Below are 14,930 nucleotides of genomic sequence, written 5' to 3'. Positions count from 1 at the left end.
GACAGTCGTAACTCGTGTCCGACGGGTTTGGAGTCCACGGACTTGGAGTCGATAGACTTGGAGGAGATAGACTCGGGGTCGATAGACTTGGAGGAGATAGACTTGGAGTCGACGGACTGAGCAACTCTAGTTGCTGTCTCGATTGCTCAACCCTATGGTGGAGTCTGTCAGCCACCTCGTTGCAAACACTACCATTGCGTATTGTCTCGACGAGCCCTTTCGCTCGTGGACATAATCGGGATTGGATGGATCTGACTCACACTTCAAGTGCAGCGTTGGCGATATACTCCTTGACCATATAATGGTCACAAAATTCTCCGTGGGCGAGCATTTCGAACTTCAGAGCAAGCAGTTGTTGCTTCAGTCCTGAAGCCTCGTTGACGAGTTTTCTGTTGGCATTCGTGAGTGCAGTTCCCCGAGCCTCGAGCACCTCTTCCTGGGTCTTATGGTTTCGGCGACATTTTTTTGAAGCCTGACGGTTGGACTCGAGAAGCTGCTCTCTCTTGGCCGCCCGGCTCTGCTGGCTCTTGGGTTCCCCTTTCCTCTTCGGCTCCTTCCGGCGCCGAGTCCTTGTGGGACTGCTCGAAGCAGGTTGTGGCCTGCGTCCAGAGCAGTCTTGTTCTTCAATCGCCGAGTTTTCTAGGTTACTCCTCGGTGCTGCCACACTTTCGGAGGGGTCGTGGTCTGTTGTGGCCGAGGAAACGGAGCCTCCCTTGCCTGGAATTGGATCCCAAGGCACCTCTCTATCGATAGGAGATACAGCCGAGTGGTTCCGGGCAGAACCTACGGAACCGACGGGCAGATCGTGCAGACCTTTATAGTTGGCCGGGACATAGCCAGAGGGAATATGATAGGTATTTGAGATGGAATATGATGACGAGGCTTGCTGATGGGGTGCGGCTCCCTCGAGCTCCGGAGCCCAGGGGGTGTCCCATTCCCTGCTGCTTTGTGTCTCGGTGTTGTCGTAGAACGGAGTAGATGCTGCGGCCGCGGGGCCAAGGAGACCAGTAGTAGAGGTAGGAGAGATGGCGGCGGAGTAGTATTCGTTGCTGTACTGTCCATAGCTGGCGCCAGGGATGCCAAACGGATTAGCAAAAAGAGGCGAAGTGTGGACAGACGACTCTATCTCTTCATCGCCGCGCGCGTCCATGCTACTATCCCACGAGATGAGGCTTCCAGTCCTGAACTACTCTCTCTAGGAGGGCAAAGAGGATATGTTGGTGGCCAGTCGGGCGGAAAATGGCAAAAAATGAGGGGAGTCGATGGGATGATGCTGGAGACCCCTCCTCTCAAATCCGACGGCAGATCACGACTTCCCCTAATTCGAGCGGAGAGGCCTCGGCCCTTCTGGCCCTTCTCGACCTTCGCTGAAAATCCAGAAAAAGGAAAGTTTGAGAATCATTCATGGACTTCTTTTTGCCTATTCTAGCTAGCCACTGCGTGCACCTGCATCTGCAAGGCGGCGTATTTGTGACGATCAGCATTCAAAGCTACCTCCAGTTAAACACCTCCGTGACGTAAGTCGGTACTAATAAGTGGGAATACCCGCGCACCAACAGGCCTAGTTACCCCATTAAATTAGCGCATTCTGATCGCCAGGTGCCAGGAACCCCACCCGGTCAACAACCCAATCAGCCCTAGTCAACACATTCGGTGCCAAATCCGCCCCTGGCGAAGGCTAAATTAACGACATGAAACGATATGTGCGATCACGCCTCGGAACCTGAATATCAGATACTCACTGTTCGACTCCAGTCCAAGCCCAAGCCCTATTTGCAGCCATAGAGCCAAAGATTTCCCCGCCATTGACCCCTAACCCGGGCTCCCCAGGGGTACATAGGTTACCCTCGGAATGACCTCGGCGGACCACTTCGTCGAGATGATCACCGTGTATAAGGTGAAAGGGTGAGGCCCGAAGGGGGCCCAAGCCGAGCGGTGCCGGTTCTGCAGTTTCTGTACGAGAATACCTAGATAGATGGCATGCATTGCTATCGCCCCAAACCCGGCCAATCACCTGCATATCACACGCATGATTGGACACAGGAAGTTCTGCATATTCAGGCTTCATGCTCCCTCGTCGACGGATATGGCGGGGATCCTAACTGTCCGGCCATTCTGGACGTAACACACGCCTGACGATCCCATCGTAACCTGTGAAACAAGGATCGAAATCAACGAGCCCTAGCTAGAAGCCATGGCACCTGATATTGGGGATTTTAGATGGTAAGAAATCATAAGAAGCCCCAAACCAACCCATCCTTGAGCAGGATGCCCAAGTCACAGCCCTCTCCTCATAGCAATATCTCTCTCTTCTCTCACCCACGATTGCCACTATTGCGGAGGACAGGTTCCTCACAGCTCAGAGGGTGCTTTGCCCCTAGCTCTAGCAAAGAGGAACTCAAGGTGGAAGGCAGCACAAGTGATTCACCAATACCGAAGACAACGCGAAACACTCATGGAAACAAAAGCAGAAAACCCAAGCGAACCAGGGCAGAAGAACCGAAATCCTGCGCAGCAAGGAAAAACAGCACAATCTAGGTCGTACCGGCGCTCTATCAGGCACCAGCTCCCTCGACCCAAAAATCTAGGACCCAACCACTATTGAACCCAGCTGAGCCATGTGTTACACCCCAGAGCTCATGGGATATATTGAGGATGTTGGTCCCACCCCTCCCCATCTGGCCCCCAAGCTTCTTCATATATCAGGTCTTCTGGGGACTCGAGGAGCTCAGATGGGTAGTGGGTCGGACCAATGGGGTCGTCGTGCCAGCCCATCGCCCGGCCACAGTGGTTGGTCCGACCCGAGTCCCTCAGCAACAAGTCGTCCACCCGCTTCGAACCACCTGCGTCGACTTCCGAAAACTTGGGGCGATGTTCTTGGTGGGCCTTGCGGGCAAACGCGATGGTGGAGGTTTTTCTCGACCTCCGGGCTGCACGTTTCGACTCCGCCGATCTCACGGGTTGCAGCAAAATTTCCTCGGACCACCTAAACGAGCCAGTTAATAGCGGCTCTGCCGGCGAATAGGGGTGTGGTCCATCCCTACCTTGGGTCTGACCCATATCCGACATGCATCGTGGTTGTCGAGGACGGCAAACTCGACGACATCCCGCCATCCACCTCACCTCCATCGCCAACGTACCCCATCTGGGCTAGGTTCTCATGGGTCAGGCAGCCTTGGATGGGCACGCCCACCGAAGCATCACTGTATGCTTCAGGGTGTTCAGGGGCACCCACGGGGGTTGACGGCATCTGAGGCTGGTCAAAGTACTCGAAGGAGCCCATCTCACCCTGGCCGCCCAGATTGCCGCCGAGCCCCTGGGTCACGGCGGGGTTATCGGCAGATGGAACTATGTCTCCACCCTCGTGGGCCGTCGTTGTCCCGGCGATCTGTTGGTTCATTAACTCTGTCGGGTAGCAGTCGAATGAAACGCTGCCATCGCCGGAAGCCCGCAGAGGCTGTGAGGGTTCCTTTTCCCCGCGTCGCATCCGGGTAGTTGGAGGCTTGGCATAATTTTGCCGGCCGTCACGGGGATGGCCCCGACCTCGTCGATCCGAGGGGTTCATGTTGATGATTTTGTTCCTTCCCTGTCAACAAAAACTACGGGGTGAGGATGGCACGAATGATTGGAGGAGATGCGGCGGTCAAATCACTCAGGCTGGTGCTGCCTTCGCCACAGAGGGGTTGGTGGATCTCTGGACTTGATGCGGATGATAAAGAAAGTCAACAGTATTGGGGCCAAGGATCGTGTGTTTCTTGTGGGAAGGAGGGAGATGGATGCCTTTTCAAATCATCAGCCCCTGAGAACGGACCAAGTCGGACGATGGAACTGACTCACCGACAGGTGGAGCAAACCCTTCTGGTCGCCTTGTTCGTATGCCTTGACGGAGTTGCGCAGCGAATAGAGAGTTGGGCTGATATCTTGGACGCTCTCTTGGGCGGATGCAGATCCGCAAATTATCAGCCGACGCCAGTATAGTCGACACTCACTGCAGGGGGTTGTCGAAACAGCGGTCCTTATTGGAAGCCTCGTCATCGGTCGTCTGTGATTCTGATGGCATTGCTTTGCTGGCCCCCCATCGCCCACCCGAGTTGCCTGGGCCGGCCATAGCAGCGGTGAGGTATTATGAAAAGCCCCTGGCCGTGGACTCTTGGGTATCAAGCACACGTTGCCTTATGGCGGGAACGAGCCAAGGTCCCGGGCGGTGAGGACCAGGACCACACAGATGGCGGTGGCCCTTCGATGATTATCAATACCATGTGGCCCACCGTTGAGCTTGTCGCAGGCGTCAGGTTTTCGAGGCCAAATCGGGCAGACTGGCTACCACGGGTGAGCAGCTGGTTGGTTAGCTTTTTGCCCCAGGACGCCATGAAAACGGTGCAGCAGGGCGAAGCCGTCCTTCTCAACGTGGCAGAGGTCGAACAGGACCATAATTGGCCGATGCAAAATGTAGGAGATGAAAGAGCGATGCATGGAGAGATCGAACGCAAGATTTCGATTAAGCAAGAGAGCGGGGCCCTCAGGGTAAATATGGCTGCCGCTAGCACACCTGCCCGGAATCCGGGCCCCATACCATAACAGCTACAAGGCTTGCTCAGACTGTATCCCCCACGTCCCTAAGCCCTGGCACGCACGTATGTCTCGCCATGCGCCCACCAGACATGGTTCAGAACTCCAGTGTCCCGGCGCCGCAACGTGATCTGCCCCATGTCCCGCGTCGCATTCTATGGGCATGGGATACCTCACTTCCCGCCTCCCTTGGGAAGAAGGCTACGCCATGTGTGCTCGGGCATGGGGAGCCTTGGCGGGGGTGTGGCACGAAATCCCAGTTCTGGCGATCCTCTCCGTTGACGTACATGGCCGGTTCCAAAAATAATTATGACAAACTTGTCGATCTATCGAGATTGGAGTTGTTTCAGTATTCCACTTACCAAATAAAGGATGCAAGGTTCATTTCCGAGGAGAAAGCGAGCCCGTGGCTACATTTCGTCCCCTCGAGGTGACATTCGCCAAGGGAATGAAAACGAGGTTTTAGTGAGGTCGGGTGTCACAAGGATGCAATCTTCTCCTCCTTTGGATGTGGATGGCACTTGAATAAGAAATGGCTTGAAACCTGCATCCGACTATTTGCTGTTGGCAGTTATACCTTGCGCGCGCTGCATGAGACTCTTTCGCTTCCGTCCAGGTGCATGCGGGGGATCACCAAAAGATCTTGTACGCGCGGGTTCCTGGAAAGCACGCAAGCTGTTGCTTCCCCATCGGTCGATCATGTGGGCACCTTGCCCATGAGGAAAACAATATCAAGTCGGGCGGCGCGTGTCGCAAAGCATGGAAGTCCTTGGTTTAAAGTCTCATTTATGGTTATAAAAGAGACCAACACACATCTCGCGTACCGAATACAGATACCCCAGATGGAACTGCAACCCTGGATACCCGTTACACACCATAGCCGCCTATCCGGCCGGTCTACCCCGTGGCGCCAGCGCGCTCGCTCACTCCCATGGTCGCAAGTGCTCGCTTACAATAAATACCCAAGCCGTGCGCGGTGTCCTTCGAACGAGAAATCCTATTGCCATATAATACCTAAACTGAGTGCTACAAATATACCGTCGACCCATCCCGCCCTTCCCCCAAAACACCCTCTTCGTGAGACCAAGACGAGCGTTGCCGGATCCCAAACACCGATCTAGACGCCCAGACGCCCGCCATGTTGGAATTTAGCAATTAGCGGTCCTTTCTACTCGAACCCTTGCCGCTCGACCTTTTGCTACTCGAATCCCTATCGCTCGACCCCTTACTGCTTGAGCTATTGCTACTCGACCCCTTGCTGCTCGACTCCTTACTGCTCGACCCATTGCCGCTCGACCCTTTACTCCTCAACTGCTCGTCCCGGGGCCTACACTTCCTGTAGGGCTCGCGGGTGCGGTCGCTGACCTCGGCGCGCCGACGTAACGACGCCCTGTGCGGGGCGGTGCGGTACTCTTCGCGCCGGTCGAAGCTGCCCCGGCGTTCGTCGACGAACGACTCGGTGCTCTGGCGGCGGTCGGCGTCTTGGCCTGCTTGCGTCGGCTGGAAGTGATGACCATGCTCGTCGACGAATGAGTCAGTGCTCTGGTGGTGGTGGGCGTCTTGGGCTGCTTGCGTCGGCTGGAAGTGATAACCATGCTCGTCGCCGGTGCTAGAGGGGAGGGGTAAGGTCAGCGGGTGGTTGTGTCTCTTGGATGTCCCGCCGGGCGAGGGCAAGGCAGCGCAGGGCAGGCTTACCTGACTTCAGGGAAGTCGTTGCTACCGGCGGGGTCGTTGGGATCTCCCGTCGGAACATAATTGTCTGTCTGGTTGTCATAATAATCTTGTTGGTCTGGCTCGTGGGTATAATTTTGCCAGTATACATTGCCGTCGCCGTCACCTCCTGAACCAGGGTTGGTTTCCATGTCGGAGGGGCATGGATCATCTCCGTACTCTGGAGAGTACCTCGGTAAATGGGACATTGTGACAGAGGGGTTTGCTCAAGCAACTCAAGGAAGGTCGAATGAAGAAGGGACGACGACGAAGGACTTCTGGCTCTAAAGAGAGAGAAAAAACAAATGTCCCTCGGCGGTCCCCTGGAGCAGACACAAGATATATACTTCATAGTGTGTTGGCTTTGCTGGCCCATCTGAGCCAGGGACATGGCATACGACACCAAAAAGGCCTTGGGCACAGCTGGCGCGATGCCCAAATAGGGCGGTGATCGTGACTGTAACTTCCTGTGGGTTTCCGATGTCCCGATGGTGAATCGAATCATGACCTGTGCACGGGGCGTTGAAGGACGGGTTACGGAGACATTTCCATCCATACATAAAGATAAGGCAGGCGAAGTAAAGCTTGGATGGATCGTCACATCACCGCCTTCAAGCTTCGCTTCTTCTGCGAATCGGTTCCGTTCCACTCGACCAGAAAGATCGTGCCGAGTGGGGAGGAGGAGGATAGCCTGCAAAGTCTGGCCTTCGAAGCCGCCAATTATAATCCGCACGCGTTCATCCTGGTCAGACGCGCCGGGGCTCTCCCGATGGTTGCCCTTCGTGGGTGAGGCAAAATGGGCCGCACAGGGATAAGGGGTGGTTCGCCAGGCTAACGGAAAAACAACCTAACCTTGATCTGCCGTCATAATACCTGGTTGGAAAACACGCAAGGTATATCGCTGCGGCGCAGTTTCTGGACGCCTTTCCCAGCCAAGGTTGCCTCGTTATGGCTTGATTAACTGATTAACTGCGCCCGTTGGGGGGAATGATGGCAACGACTCGCCCAGGCTCTGGCGACGGCCTGTATAGTCGGAACTAGGTCGACTCATTGACGGACTAGCTCTAGGTATCCTATAAGTCGATCTTATAAGACACAGGATCTATTGTTGTTGTGGCAACGAGCTCAAGATGAGGCATATTACGTTATTAGATCAGTGCCTACCGACAATTCTGTGTGGCTTCGACGGTATAACTGACCTCGCTCGAGAGCAGTTTTCATCTATCCCTGGAGATACAGTCACAGTCACAGCAAGAGACATCGCGACTGCGGTCTCTGAATAGCCGCTCGTACATTGCTGATTCAGCTGAGTGGTAGTTCACAAGAGTGCGAGCTGGAGAGGAGCCCCTGGCACAACCGAGTCCTGCAAGTTAGGGAATCTGAATCATGGCACAAACCCGGATCCAAGATGCGAGACGGAGAGGTAGGTGGCCTCCGCGAGCTAAGTGGGAGAGAAGCCGGTGATGCCCAACAAGAGAGAGCAAGGGGGTTCCACCTTTGAGGCTCCCGGCAAAAACTTGCATGCGCCAGCAAAAAAGATCATCACATGGACCCGCATATCATTTCGAGTAACTTGCAAGATGGCTGATTGGGGGGCCTGAGCCATCGGGACCTTGGGTCCTATAACCAGCGTAGCTGGTTATAGGATCTTTCTGGGACTAGCACCCGGACATGCTGCATCACAGACATGCATGTGTGTCTCTCGGAAGCCAATCCCGGTTGCACAACGTGATAAGACTGCATCAGCGACGGGGACCGAGTCGACGCGGATCAAGAGCACGCGTAATCTCAGTGACCAAAATACATAAATAAATAAAATTTTACTCTGCGATTCCATGGTCTTCGGGGAAGGAAGGGGGCTGAGGTGGGCATTCTGCACGCCCTTGGCACCTTCCCTCTCCTGAAACCGGTGTTTATCCAGCACGTAACCAAGACGTAGCCGGGATGGCCCAGTCAGCACCAGGTAGCGGTTAAGACGTGCCCGGTTGCTGGTCCGGCACTGTTGGCCACATGTCGGGAGGGTATGGGGCTGGATGTGATACTCGGGGGCATGGAGGGCCAATAAACTCCTATCAGGACAAAGTCGGGCCTCTTTGCTCGTTGGAAAAGCCCCTCTCAGCCACTGCGGTACCTCCCAAGTCTGTTTCTTCTTGCAGTCACGTTGGCAGATTGTATTGTGTTGTGCCCCCAGCCCCCCTCCTGCGTCACTGAGTGCTGGAGCAGAGGGGGTCAGTCACCCTTGTTTGGGGTGGCAAAACATACCCGCAGTCAAGTTAGGCAGCCGTCGTTCCTCCACGAAAAAAAAGGGCAAGTTAATACTCGGCATCTCGTTGAGCAACTTCTGTGCATATTCATTCTCCCTGACAACCATAGAGACACATTGGATATCCACGCCCTATTGCTACAGTTCAGCGCCGTCACGCGTCCTTTACGGTGGTATTTTGTTGTTCAAAGTCCTGACTCCATTCACTCGGCTACTCTAACTCGAAACCGTCGGGCCTTCCCCCTCAATGTTGCCAACATCGATCTTCAGTGAGAAATCTACGTGAGGGACGCCCTGGTGGATACTGCTCGTGGACAGAATGTCGACGTCTTGAAAGGGTTAGCCAAGAAGGAAACGGCGAGAAAAATAAGCCGGAAAACGAGCAAGGAAAAGAGATAGGAAAAGAAGCAGTCAGCGACCAGGCACAGCTTACCATTGCAGACGTATTGCTCCACGTTGTCCATCGTAAGGCCGCCGGACACCTCGAGCAAGAACTGCTTCTTGCCCGCCCACTTCTCCTTGAGGCTCCTAGCCGCCACCTTGACGCCCTCGCCCGTGAAGTTGTCCAGCATGACGACATCGGCGCCGGCGGCGATGGCCTCGTCGGCCTCCTCCTCGCTCTGCACCTCGACTTCGACCTTGAGGCTGAAGCCGCCGGCGCTCTTGGCCGCGCGCACCGCGTCGGTGATGCTCCCGCGGCTCCAGATGTGGTTGTCCTTGAGCATGATCATGGAGCTCAGGTCGAAGCGGTGGGCGTCGGCCCCGCCGACGAGCATGCCGTACTTCTCGACGAGGCGGAACCCGGGGGTAGTCTTGCGGGTGCCCGCCACGACGCCCCTGTACCCTGCGCTGCGCAGGTTGACGACGAGCCGGCGGCTGACGCTCGCGATGCCCGAGCACCGCGCCAGCAGGTTGAGCGCCACCCTCTCGCCGAGCAGCAGCCCCCTGGCGGGGCCCGTCACCGTCGCCAGGCGCGTCTTCCCGCCGTGGGCGCCCACGTTGCGCGGCCCGCCGACGTGCGACCCCTCGTCGGCGTGCCACTCGACGGCGCACCCGCACTGCGCAAACACCTCGTTGACGAAGGGGACCCCCGCCAGGATCCCCGCGCTCTTGCCCCACAGGATCGCCTGCCGCGGCGCGTCGCCCACCACGAACCCGCCGTAGTCGAACGACGGCGTGTCCTCCGCCAGCCACGCCGTCACCTGCGTCTTCCAGCTCGGCGGGAGGAGGTGCTCCAGCGAGCCGTGGTCGAGGGGTATGCTGTCCATGATTGGAGAACGGTGGGCCAATGGCAAGAGTTTATCGAATCTTAGATCGGGGGCCTGCCAAGGAGAGATCTTCCCCGGATATAATTGGCGAATCTTAGGGTCGCAACGTGGGATTTGCTGTCACTGTATAACTTCAAATCAGAAAGTTTGTCGACGTGGTCATGAGCCCATGACATGCATTGTCCCGCTGGGCCGCGTTGAACCGGCGGGGTATGTATGACCCTGTAGTGGGGCTACGGTGGATGCCGTCACCTCCCAACGCCCAGGGGTGAATGCATCAGTCCATCTCTGCCTCGAGAGCACTAGCTGGAGCCCGTCGTCCAGCAAAAAGAAAGGCAATGATAGCTATATTTCCTTCTCCTTTCCTTTGTTTGGTTGAGCTTTGGGTCACCAACGCGCGGTGATCATCTCAGGGGTTGCCGGTTCTTGGATCAGATAGGGGGCAATCCGTGGGTGGGTTCTCAGAGAAGAGTGCAGATTAACCACATACTAGCCACTTGAATATTGACAGTATGAATTCCATGTCTGTTGGACATTATTCTGTGTGGTTTAGAAAGGCCATGACTGCCTGCCTACCGGGTATCAAGTTGATCGAGATCCATGCTGTTCCATTGCAGTCCCCATATCCGTTTCCGTCCGCCAACAGCTCAGTATCCATGACATCCCCAATCACCTCATAGCCTTTTGGAACTCGTCCCACCTCCGCTCGGCTTGATGAGCAAAGTCCCTCATAAACCCCGGTCCCAGCACCGTCCCCCCAGCCTTCGAGATCCCCCGCACCTTGGTCTCGCCACTGCTCCTATCCACCACCATGGTGATCCTCTCCTGGCAGAGGCCCTCCTCCAACCGATCCGGATCCATCAGGACCCAGTGCTTCCCCCCCTCCCCAGGAGCCGACGGCCCATGCTCCTTCTCCAGGAACACGGCAGCGCTGCACGCGATCGGCAGGCCCGCCACCCTCAGCGCCTGCCTCTCCGTCGGCGAGCACACGACCGCCTCCCGCTCGGCATCCCACCACGCCCGCGGCAGCCTCGTGTCCCGCAGCGCCGCCATCACGGCCGCCCACGCTGCGTCGAACGCGTTGCCGTCGAACGACACGAACAGCAAGTCGACGTACAGCGTCCAGTAGGCCACGATCTCCGGCCGCCGCCGCCCCTCGTCGTCCTCACCCCCCGCCATGCGCGCGTCCCCGCCCTCCTCCTCCTCCTCCCCGTCCTCCTTCGCAGTGGGTGGCGTGTACCATATCCTCAGGTCCTCCGGCGCCAGCACGCCGCACGAGTGCAGCAGCTCGTAGACGCGCGTGGCCAGCGTCTGCGCCGCCGCCGAGGGCGGCGCGCCGGGCAGGAACTGCGGGGCGCAGCCCGTGGCGAGCTCGACGTTGGGGACCAGCAGGTCGTAGTCTCTCAGCTCACGGCTCTTTGCTCCGGCCCCGCCGAGTGTGTCTGGGGTGCTGTTGCTGCTGTTGTTGTCGGACGCCCGGAATTGCGGGATGTTGGCCACGGGGAGGATCTCGCCCCGCACGCCGCAGATGACGGTCGTGTCGCCGGCGCGCACAACGGCGCTGCCGTGCGCGTGAGAGAGGGACGACGTGTTGACCTGCGGGGGGCGCGCCTGGTGCGGGAGGCGCCCGTTGGTGCGCGTGGGGGGGATGTCGGCTGCGGTGGGGTTGAGGTTGGCGAGGAGGAAAGGGTGCGGGGAGAGCTTGGCGAATGTCGCGCGTGGGAATGTGAGCGACGACGCCATCTTTGGCTTTCTTTTCTCGCAAACCAGAGCTTTCGTTTTCGTTTCGCTGCTCTTTGGAAGTAGTAGCGATGGAGACGGGGTTTTTTTCACCGTCAAGATTTCAGCCAGCCTTGTAAAAGTAGCTAGGTCGCTCGCTGTGTTGAGGCTTGAGCGTGGGGCACCAAATAAGATGATGATTGGTTAATGTTTAAGCGGTGCCGATTGACAAGGATTGGATTGGCAAGTACCACAAGTATTCTGGCCCCAATCTCCAGATCTCATCAAGCGTGGATGTGAAAACCGTTTTAGAAAGATTCTAGGTCCGATACGTATTGGCAAATTATAGATTGTGAATAAAAAGTTAGACAATCTGGATGTTCTGTCATGCCAAGTGGTGAGCTGGTTTGCATCAATAATGGGAATGAAATAGAGGGACTGGCTATTCTTGCCAGTAACACATGTGTACAATTAATTCTCTTGATTCTAGACTTCTTCAACGCCATCCGACCATGCCCTTGAAACATGCTTTTGAATATACAATCAAGACCATGGGGTCAAAGCCCCCACAAGCTCTAGAACCTCCCCTTCCAGCCCTCCCTCTCCAACGCCCACCTAACCGCCCCCTTCACATCATCCACCACGACGTCCGGCTTGAAGTGCCCCGTAAGCGCCTCCTCCCCGCGCCTATTCGCGTCCCACACCCCCGTCCTCACCAGCACAGACCTCCACTCCGTCCCGACCTCGCTCCGGAACGCGTTGGCGCCCGCGACGTCGCTCTCGGGGTTATCGCCGACCATGTAGACGGACCTCAGCGCGGCGGGGCGTGGGTGGAGCCCCGCCCCGCGCAGGACCTCGTGCCTGTGCGCGGCCAGCACCCCCTCGGCGAAGCGGTACGTCTCCCCCGACGGCTTCCCGATCGCCCGGCGCGCGAGCTCGTGCCCGCCCGTGACGCGCCGCCACACGCCCGCCACGGCCGCCTGGAAGGCGCCCTGCCCGAACCGCGGGAGATGGTAGCCCGTGCTCCAGAGCAGGTCCGCGTTGCTGAAGTGGAGCGCAGGCTGCCCGTCGCCCTGCCAGCCGCAGTTGGGCAGGGACGTGTCGCCGTTGCGGCGCGAGTACGTGCCTAGGTGGCCGCCCTGCGACAGCAGCAGGTCCGTGATCAGTTGGATGTCGAGCGCCCAGTCGCGCGGGTCGTTGAAGACGAAGATGGCGTCGATCTTGAGCGTCGACGACAACAGCGGCGATGACGACGGCGATGACGACGGCGAGGGCCGGTACACGGGCCGCGGGAGGGGCCGTGCCGTGGAGGCGTAGACCGTCTCTAGGAGCGGGTCGAACGGCCATATCGCGGGCTCCGCGGCCAGGATGTCGGCAGGGGTGACGACGCTCCGGAACCCGTACCGCTCGGCTATGCTCCGGCACTTCTCGGCGTCAGCGCCCGTGACTAGGATGGTCTTGTCCCTCAGGCCGTTAGGGCCGTCGACGAGCTCCTGGAAAGGCGTGTGCGACTGGACAAAGTTGTCCGTCGTCAGGGGGACCCCGAGCTTTTCGCTGAGGTCCTTGACCCGTTCTGTCTCATGCTTCCCGCCCCCGTTGGTAAGGAGGATGAAAGGGACGTTGTGCTCATTCAAAAAGTTGAGCGTCTCCGCAGCGCCCGGGATGGGCTTCGACACATGCAACAGCACACCGTCGATGCTGTCGAGTGTCAGTGGATCTCTGAAAACAGTACGGCTGTTGCCCGGAAGCATGACGGGATCCCTCACGGCATGACTCACTCGAACGCAAAGGCAAAGGATGGGACTTCAATCGTCGAGAAATCCCGGCTTGTGCTAAATGTCCTAGCCCATTTGCCCACGTCTAGTCTTGCCTCCGAGTTGCGACGATGTGATAGATGATAATATCTAGCAATGGCTCGAGCTCCTCTGCTACAAGCGAAGCCGAGATGCTTACGGGGAAGAGGCGAAGCCGTCGCCTGCAGCAGGACCCTCGCGCCTCTCGCCGCGCCCGCCACCTGGAAAGTGACTCTCATCTTGAAAGGTGTCCAGACATTAGATCCATGTATCCACAAGTATGAGTTATGCGAAAGAGGCCCGTAATCCTCATTAGCAGTCGAGAGGAGGAGGGCTTTGACATCGATGCTCTTAAGAGATCGCGGTACGATGCGAGATAAACGATGTCATGAGGTCCGTGCGCGTACCGTATTTGGGTTGGGCAGGCACGGCCCTTCTTCATATACAGGCGTCCAGACTCCAGACACCACACAAGACCACCAAGTGTCTTCCACGCTGCTGCTTTTTAATTGCTCACAGGACCGTTGCTTGCGTATGGGACGTCAGGAAATTAGACCATTGAGTGCGAGAAAGACTAGATGCTCACTTTCGATTGCCAATGCAAAACTTGAGCCATTTGTGACTCCTCTCGTAAAGATGCTGGGGAACCGAGGAGTCTCTGTCCAACCTGGTATAGCGCACCCTAGAAATGAAATGGGTATGAAAAAGAACAAGTCGGGATCGGGGAGGATGATGAACAGTTTCTCTCCACATTGCTAAACCTTCAAGAACTTCCTTTGGCTTCCTATCAACGACCTTCCCATCCAGGTCTCTCATGTGACACGGTCGAAATCTACGGTAAATTGAAGCTGGAGACATGGATTCGTCATTAAGTTTTGGTGACTGTCCGAGATGACAACCTACTATGTAGTGCTCCTCAAGGTCACAGGTCAAGGGGATATCAGTCACTTTAGAACCCAGCGTCGCGGAGGCCAGAGAACGCGCCGTGTCTCGGCAGCAGCCGAGACGAAATGGAATGCCAATGCCAACGCAAAGAAAAAAGGGCGGGTGGGGTTGTTGAGGCAACGACGCCCGAGGCTCGTTTCAATTATTCCTACAAAACATAAATACAGCAAGGGGGGCCGGGGGACGTTGGTTTCCATTCAACTGAGAACATCTGGTCACCCGGGTCCCGTCCTTTCCAGCTCGGATCTATGCTCACTTCGGCGGCGTTGGCCACCGAAAACGGGATCCCAAGCATCGTCAAATAGGAGACTTCAGCCTCCCAGTACGGCGATCGATCCGAGTCTTGGAACGCCGATGCCGCGGGAATACGGAGCAAGCGTGCCCCCACCACCATCCAGAGTCCCAAGATTCGTTCCATCGTCCAAGTCGGCACCTCCCCTTCTTTCTGCCTCAAAAAAAAAAGAAAAAAGAAAAAAGAGGGAAGGTTGGTTGGTTATAATGCGGGCGAGCCGTCCTTCGCTGGTATTCCCTCCTTGCAGCAGGGGGGGGGGGGGGGGGGGGGGGGGGTGAAATAAAAAAAGGGGGGACCATGCCAAAAAAAAACACCATGAACCCCCACACCCCCGGCCAAAAACCAAAAAAAAAAAAAAAACAAAACCCCCC

The 14,930-nt window shown here is 56.9% G+C and overlaps 7 protein-coding genes across 7 annotated transcripts; all 7 read right to left on the bottom strand.

The window, feature by feature from the left end:
- Positions 1 to 90: 90 nt before the first annotated feature.
- On the bottom strand, positions 91 to 1,508 carry QBC33DRAFT_354978 (uncharacterized protein). Its single transcript, XM_060423869.1, has 2 exons — positions 261 to 1,508; positions 91 to 133 (listed from the first exon to the last, which is right to left on the bottom strand). Exons 1-2 carry the CDS (start codon positions 1,148 to 1,150, stop codon positions 127 to 129), a joined length of 897 nt encoding a protein of 298 aa, XP_060284884.1. The 5' UTR covers positions 1,151 to 1,508; the 3' UTR covers positions 91 to 126.
- A 1,129-nt stretch (positions 1,509 to 2,637) lies between these two features.
- QBC33DRAFT_557449 (uncharacterized protein) lies at positions 2,638 to 3,565 on the bottom strand (the record flags this gene model as incomplete). The annotated part of the gene is made up of 2 exons (XM_060429803.1): positions 2,638 to 2,986; positions 3,045 to 3,565. The coding sequence occupies 2 exons, from the start codon at positions 3,563 to 3,565 to the stop codon at positions 2,638 to 2,640; spliced, it is 870 nt and encodes a 289-aa protein (XP_060284883.1).
- Positions 3,566 to 5,724: 2,159 nt separating this feature from the next.
- Positions 5,725 to 7,030, bottom strand: QBC33DRAFT_605953 (uncharacterized protein; the record flags this gene model as incomplete). Its single annotated transcript, XM_060432291.1, has 2 exons — positions 5,725 to 6,178; positions 6,265 to 7,030. Coding segments are annotated over 2 exons (1,068 nt in total), but the record flags the coding sequence as incomplete, so codon positions are not given.
- Positions 7,031 to 8,624: 1,594 nt separating this feature from the next.
- Positions 8,625 to 10,215, bottom strand: QBC33DRAFT_354793 (nicotinate-nucleotide diphosphorylase). Its single transcript, XM_060423867.1, has 2 exons — positions 8,976 to 10,215; positions 8,625 to 8,871 (listed from the first exon to the last, which is right to left on the bottom strand). The coding sequence occupies exons 1-2, from the start codon at positions 9,808 to 9,810 to the stop codon at positions 8,759 to 8,761; spliced, it is 948 nt and encodes a 315-aa protein (XP_060284881.1). The 5' UTR covers positions 9,811 to 10,215; the 3' UTR covers positions 8,625 to 8,758.
- A 47-nt stretch (positions 10,216 to 10,262) lies between these two features.
- QBC33DRAFT_533301 (exosome complex exonuclease RRP43) lies at positions 10,263 to 11,657 on the bottom strand. The gene is made up of 2 exons (XM_060427456.1): positions 10,873 to 11,657; positions 10,263 to 10,740 (listed from the first exon to the last, which is right to left on the bottom strand). Exons 1-2 carry the CDS (start codon positions 11,551 to 11,553, stop codon positions 10,480 to 10,482), a joined length of 942 nt encoding a protein of 313 aa, XP_060284880.1. The 5' UTR covers positions 11,554 to 11,657; the 3' UTR covers positions 10,263 to 10,479.
- A 256-nt stretch (positions 11,658 to 11,913) lies between these two features.
- Positions 11,914 to 13,723, bottom strand: QBC33DRAFT_533300 (HAD-like domain-containing protein). The gene is made up of 2 exons (XM_060427455.1): positions 13,308 to 13,723; positions 11,914 to 13,227 (listed from the first exon to the last, which is right to left on the bottom strand). Exons 1-2 carry the CDS (start codon positions 13,559 to 13,561, stop codon positions 12,105 to 12,107), a joined length of 1,377 nt encoding a protein of 458 aa, XP_060284879.1. The 5' UTR covers positions 13,562 to 13,723; the 3' UTR covers positions 11,914 to 12,104.
- Positions 13,724 to 14,364: 641 nt separating this feature from the next.
- On the bottom strand, positions 14,365 to 14,839 carry QBC33DRAFT_533295 (uncharacterized protein). Its single transcript, XM_060427454.1, has one exon. It carries the CDS (start codon positions 14,683 to 14,685, stop codon positions 14,416 to 14,418), a length of 270 nt encoding a protein of 89 aa, XP_060284878.1. The 5' UTR covers positions 14,686 to 14,839; the 3' UTR covers positions 14,365 to 14,415.
- Between the last annotated feature and the right edge of the window lie 91 nt (positions 14,840 to 14,930).

Source organism: Phialemonium atrogriseum (assembly GCF_030411735.1).
Source record: "Phialemonium atrogriseum strain 8032-3 unplaced genomic scaffold QBC33scaffold_8, whole genome shotgun sequence".
NCBI classification, from domain to species: Eukaryota; Fungi; Ascomycota; class Sordariomycetes; order Cephalothecales; family Cephalothecaceae; genus Phialemonium; species Phialemonium atrogriseum.
This window is presented reverse-complemented; position numbering and strand designations above follow the sequence as displayed.

Bases quoted from the DNA above. Each gene is read 5' to 3' on its own strand.
- QBC33DRAFT_354978 (XM_060423869.1), bottom strand. From the start codon at position 1,150: ATGGACGCGCGCGGCGATGAAGAGATAGAGTCGTCTGTCCACACTTCG.
- QBC33DRAFT_354793 (XM_060423867.1), bottom strand. From the start codon at position 9,810: ATGGACAGCATACCCCTCGACCACGGCTCGCTGGAGCACCTCCTCCCG. The intron at 8,872-8,975 runs GTAAGCTGTGCC...AACCCTTTCAAG, and splicing joins GGAGCAATACGTCTGCAATG to ACGTCGACATTCTGTCCACG.
- QBC33DRAFT_533301 (XM_060427456.1), bottom strand. From the start codon at position 11,553: ATGGCGTCGTCGCTCACATTCCCACGCGCGACATTCGCCAAGCTCTCC. The intron at 10,741-10,872 runs GCGGCCGTGATG...ATCGCGTGCAGC, and splicing joins ACGCGTTCGACGCAGCGTGG to GCTGCCGTGTTCCTGGAGAA.
- QBC33DRAFT_533300 (XM_060427455.1), bottom strand. From the start codon at position 13,561: ATGAGAGTCACTTTCCAGGTGGCGGGCGCGGCGAGAGGCGCGAGGGTC. The intron at 13,228-13,307 runs GTGAGTCATGCC...GACACTCGACAG, and splicing joins TCCTTTGCCTTTGCGTTCGA to CATCGACGGTGTGCTGTTGC.
- QBC33DRAFT_533295 (XM_060427454.1), bottom strand. From the start codon at position 14,685: ATGGAACGAATCTTGGGACTCTGGATGGTGGTGGGGGCACGCTTGCTC.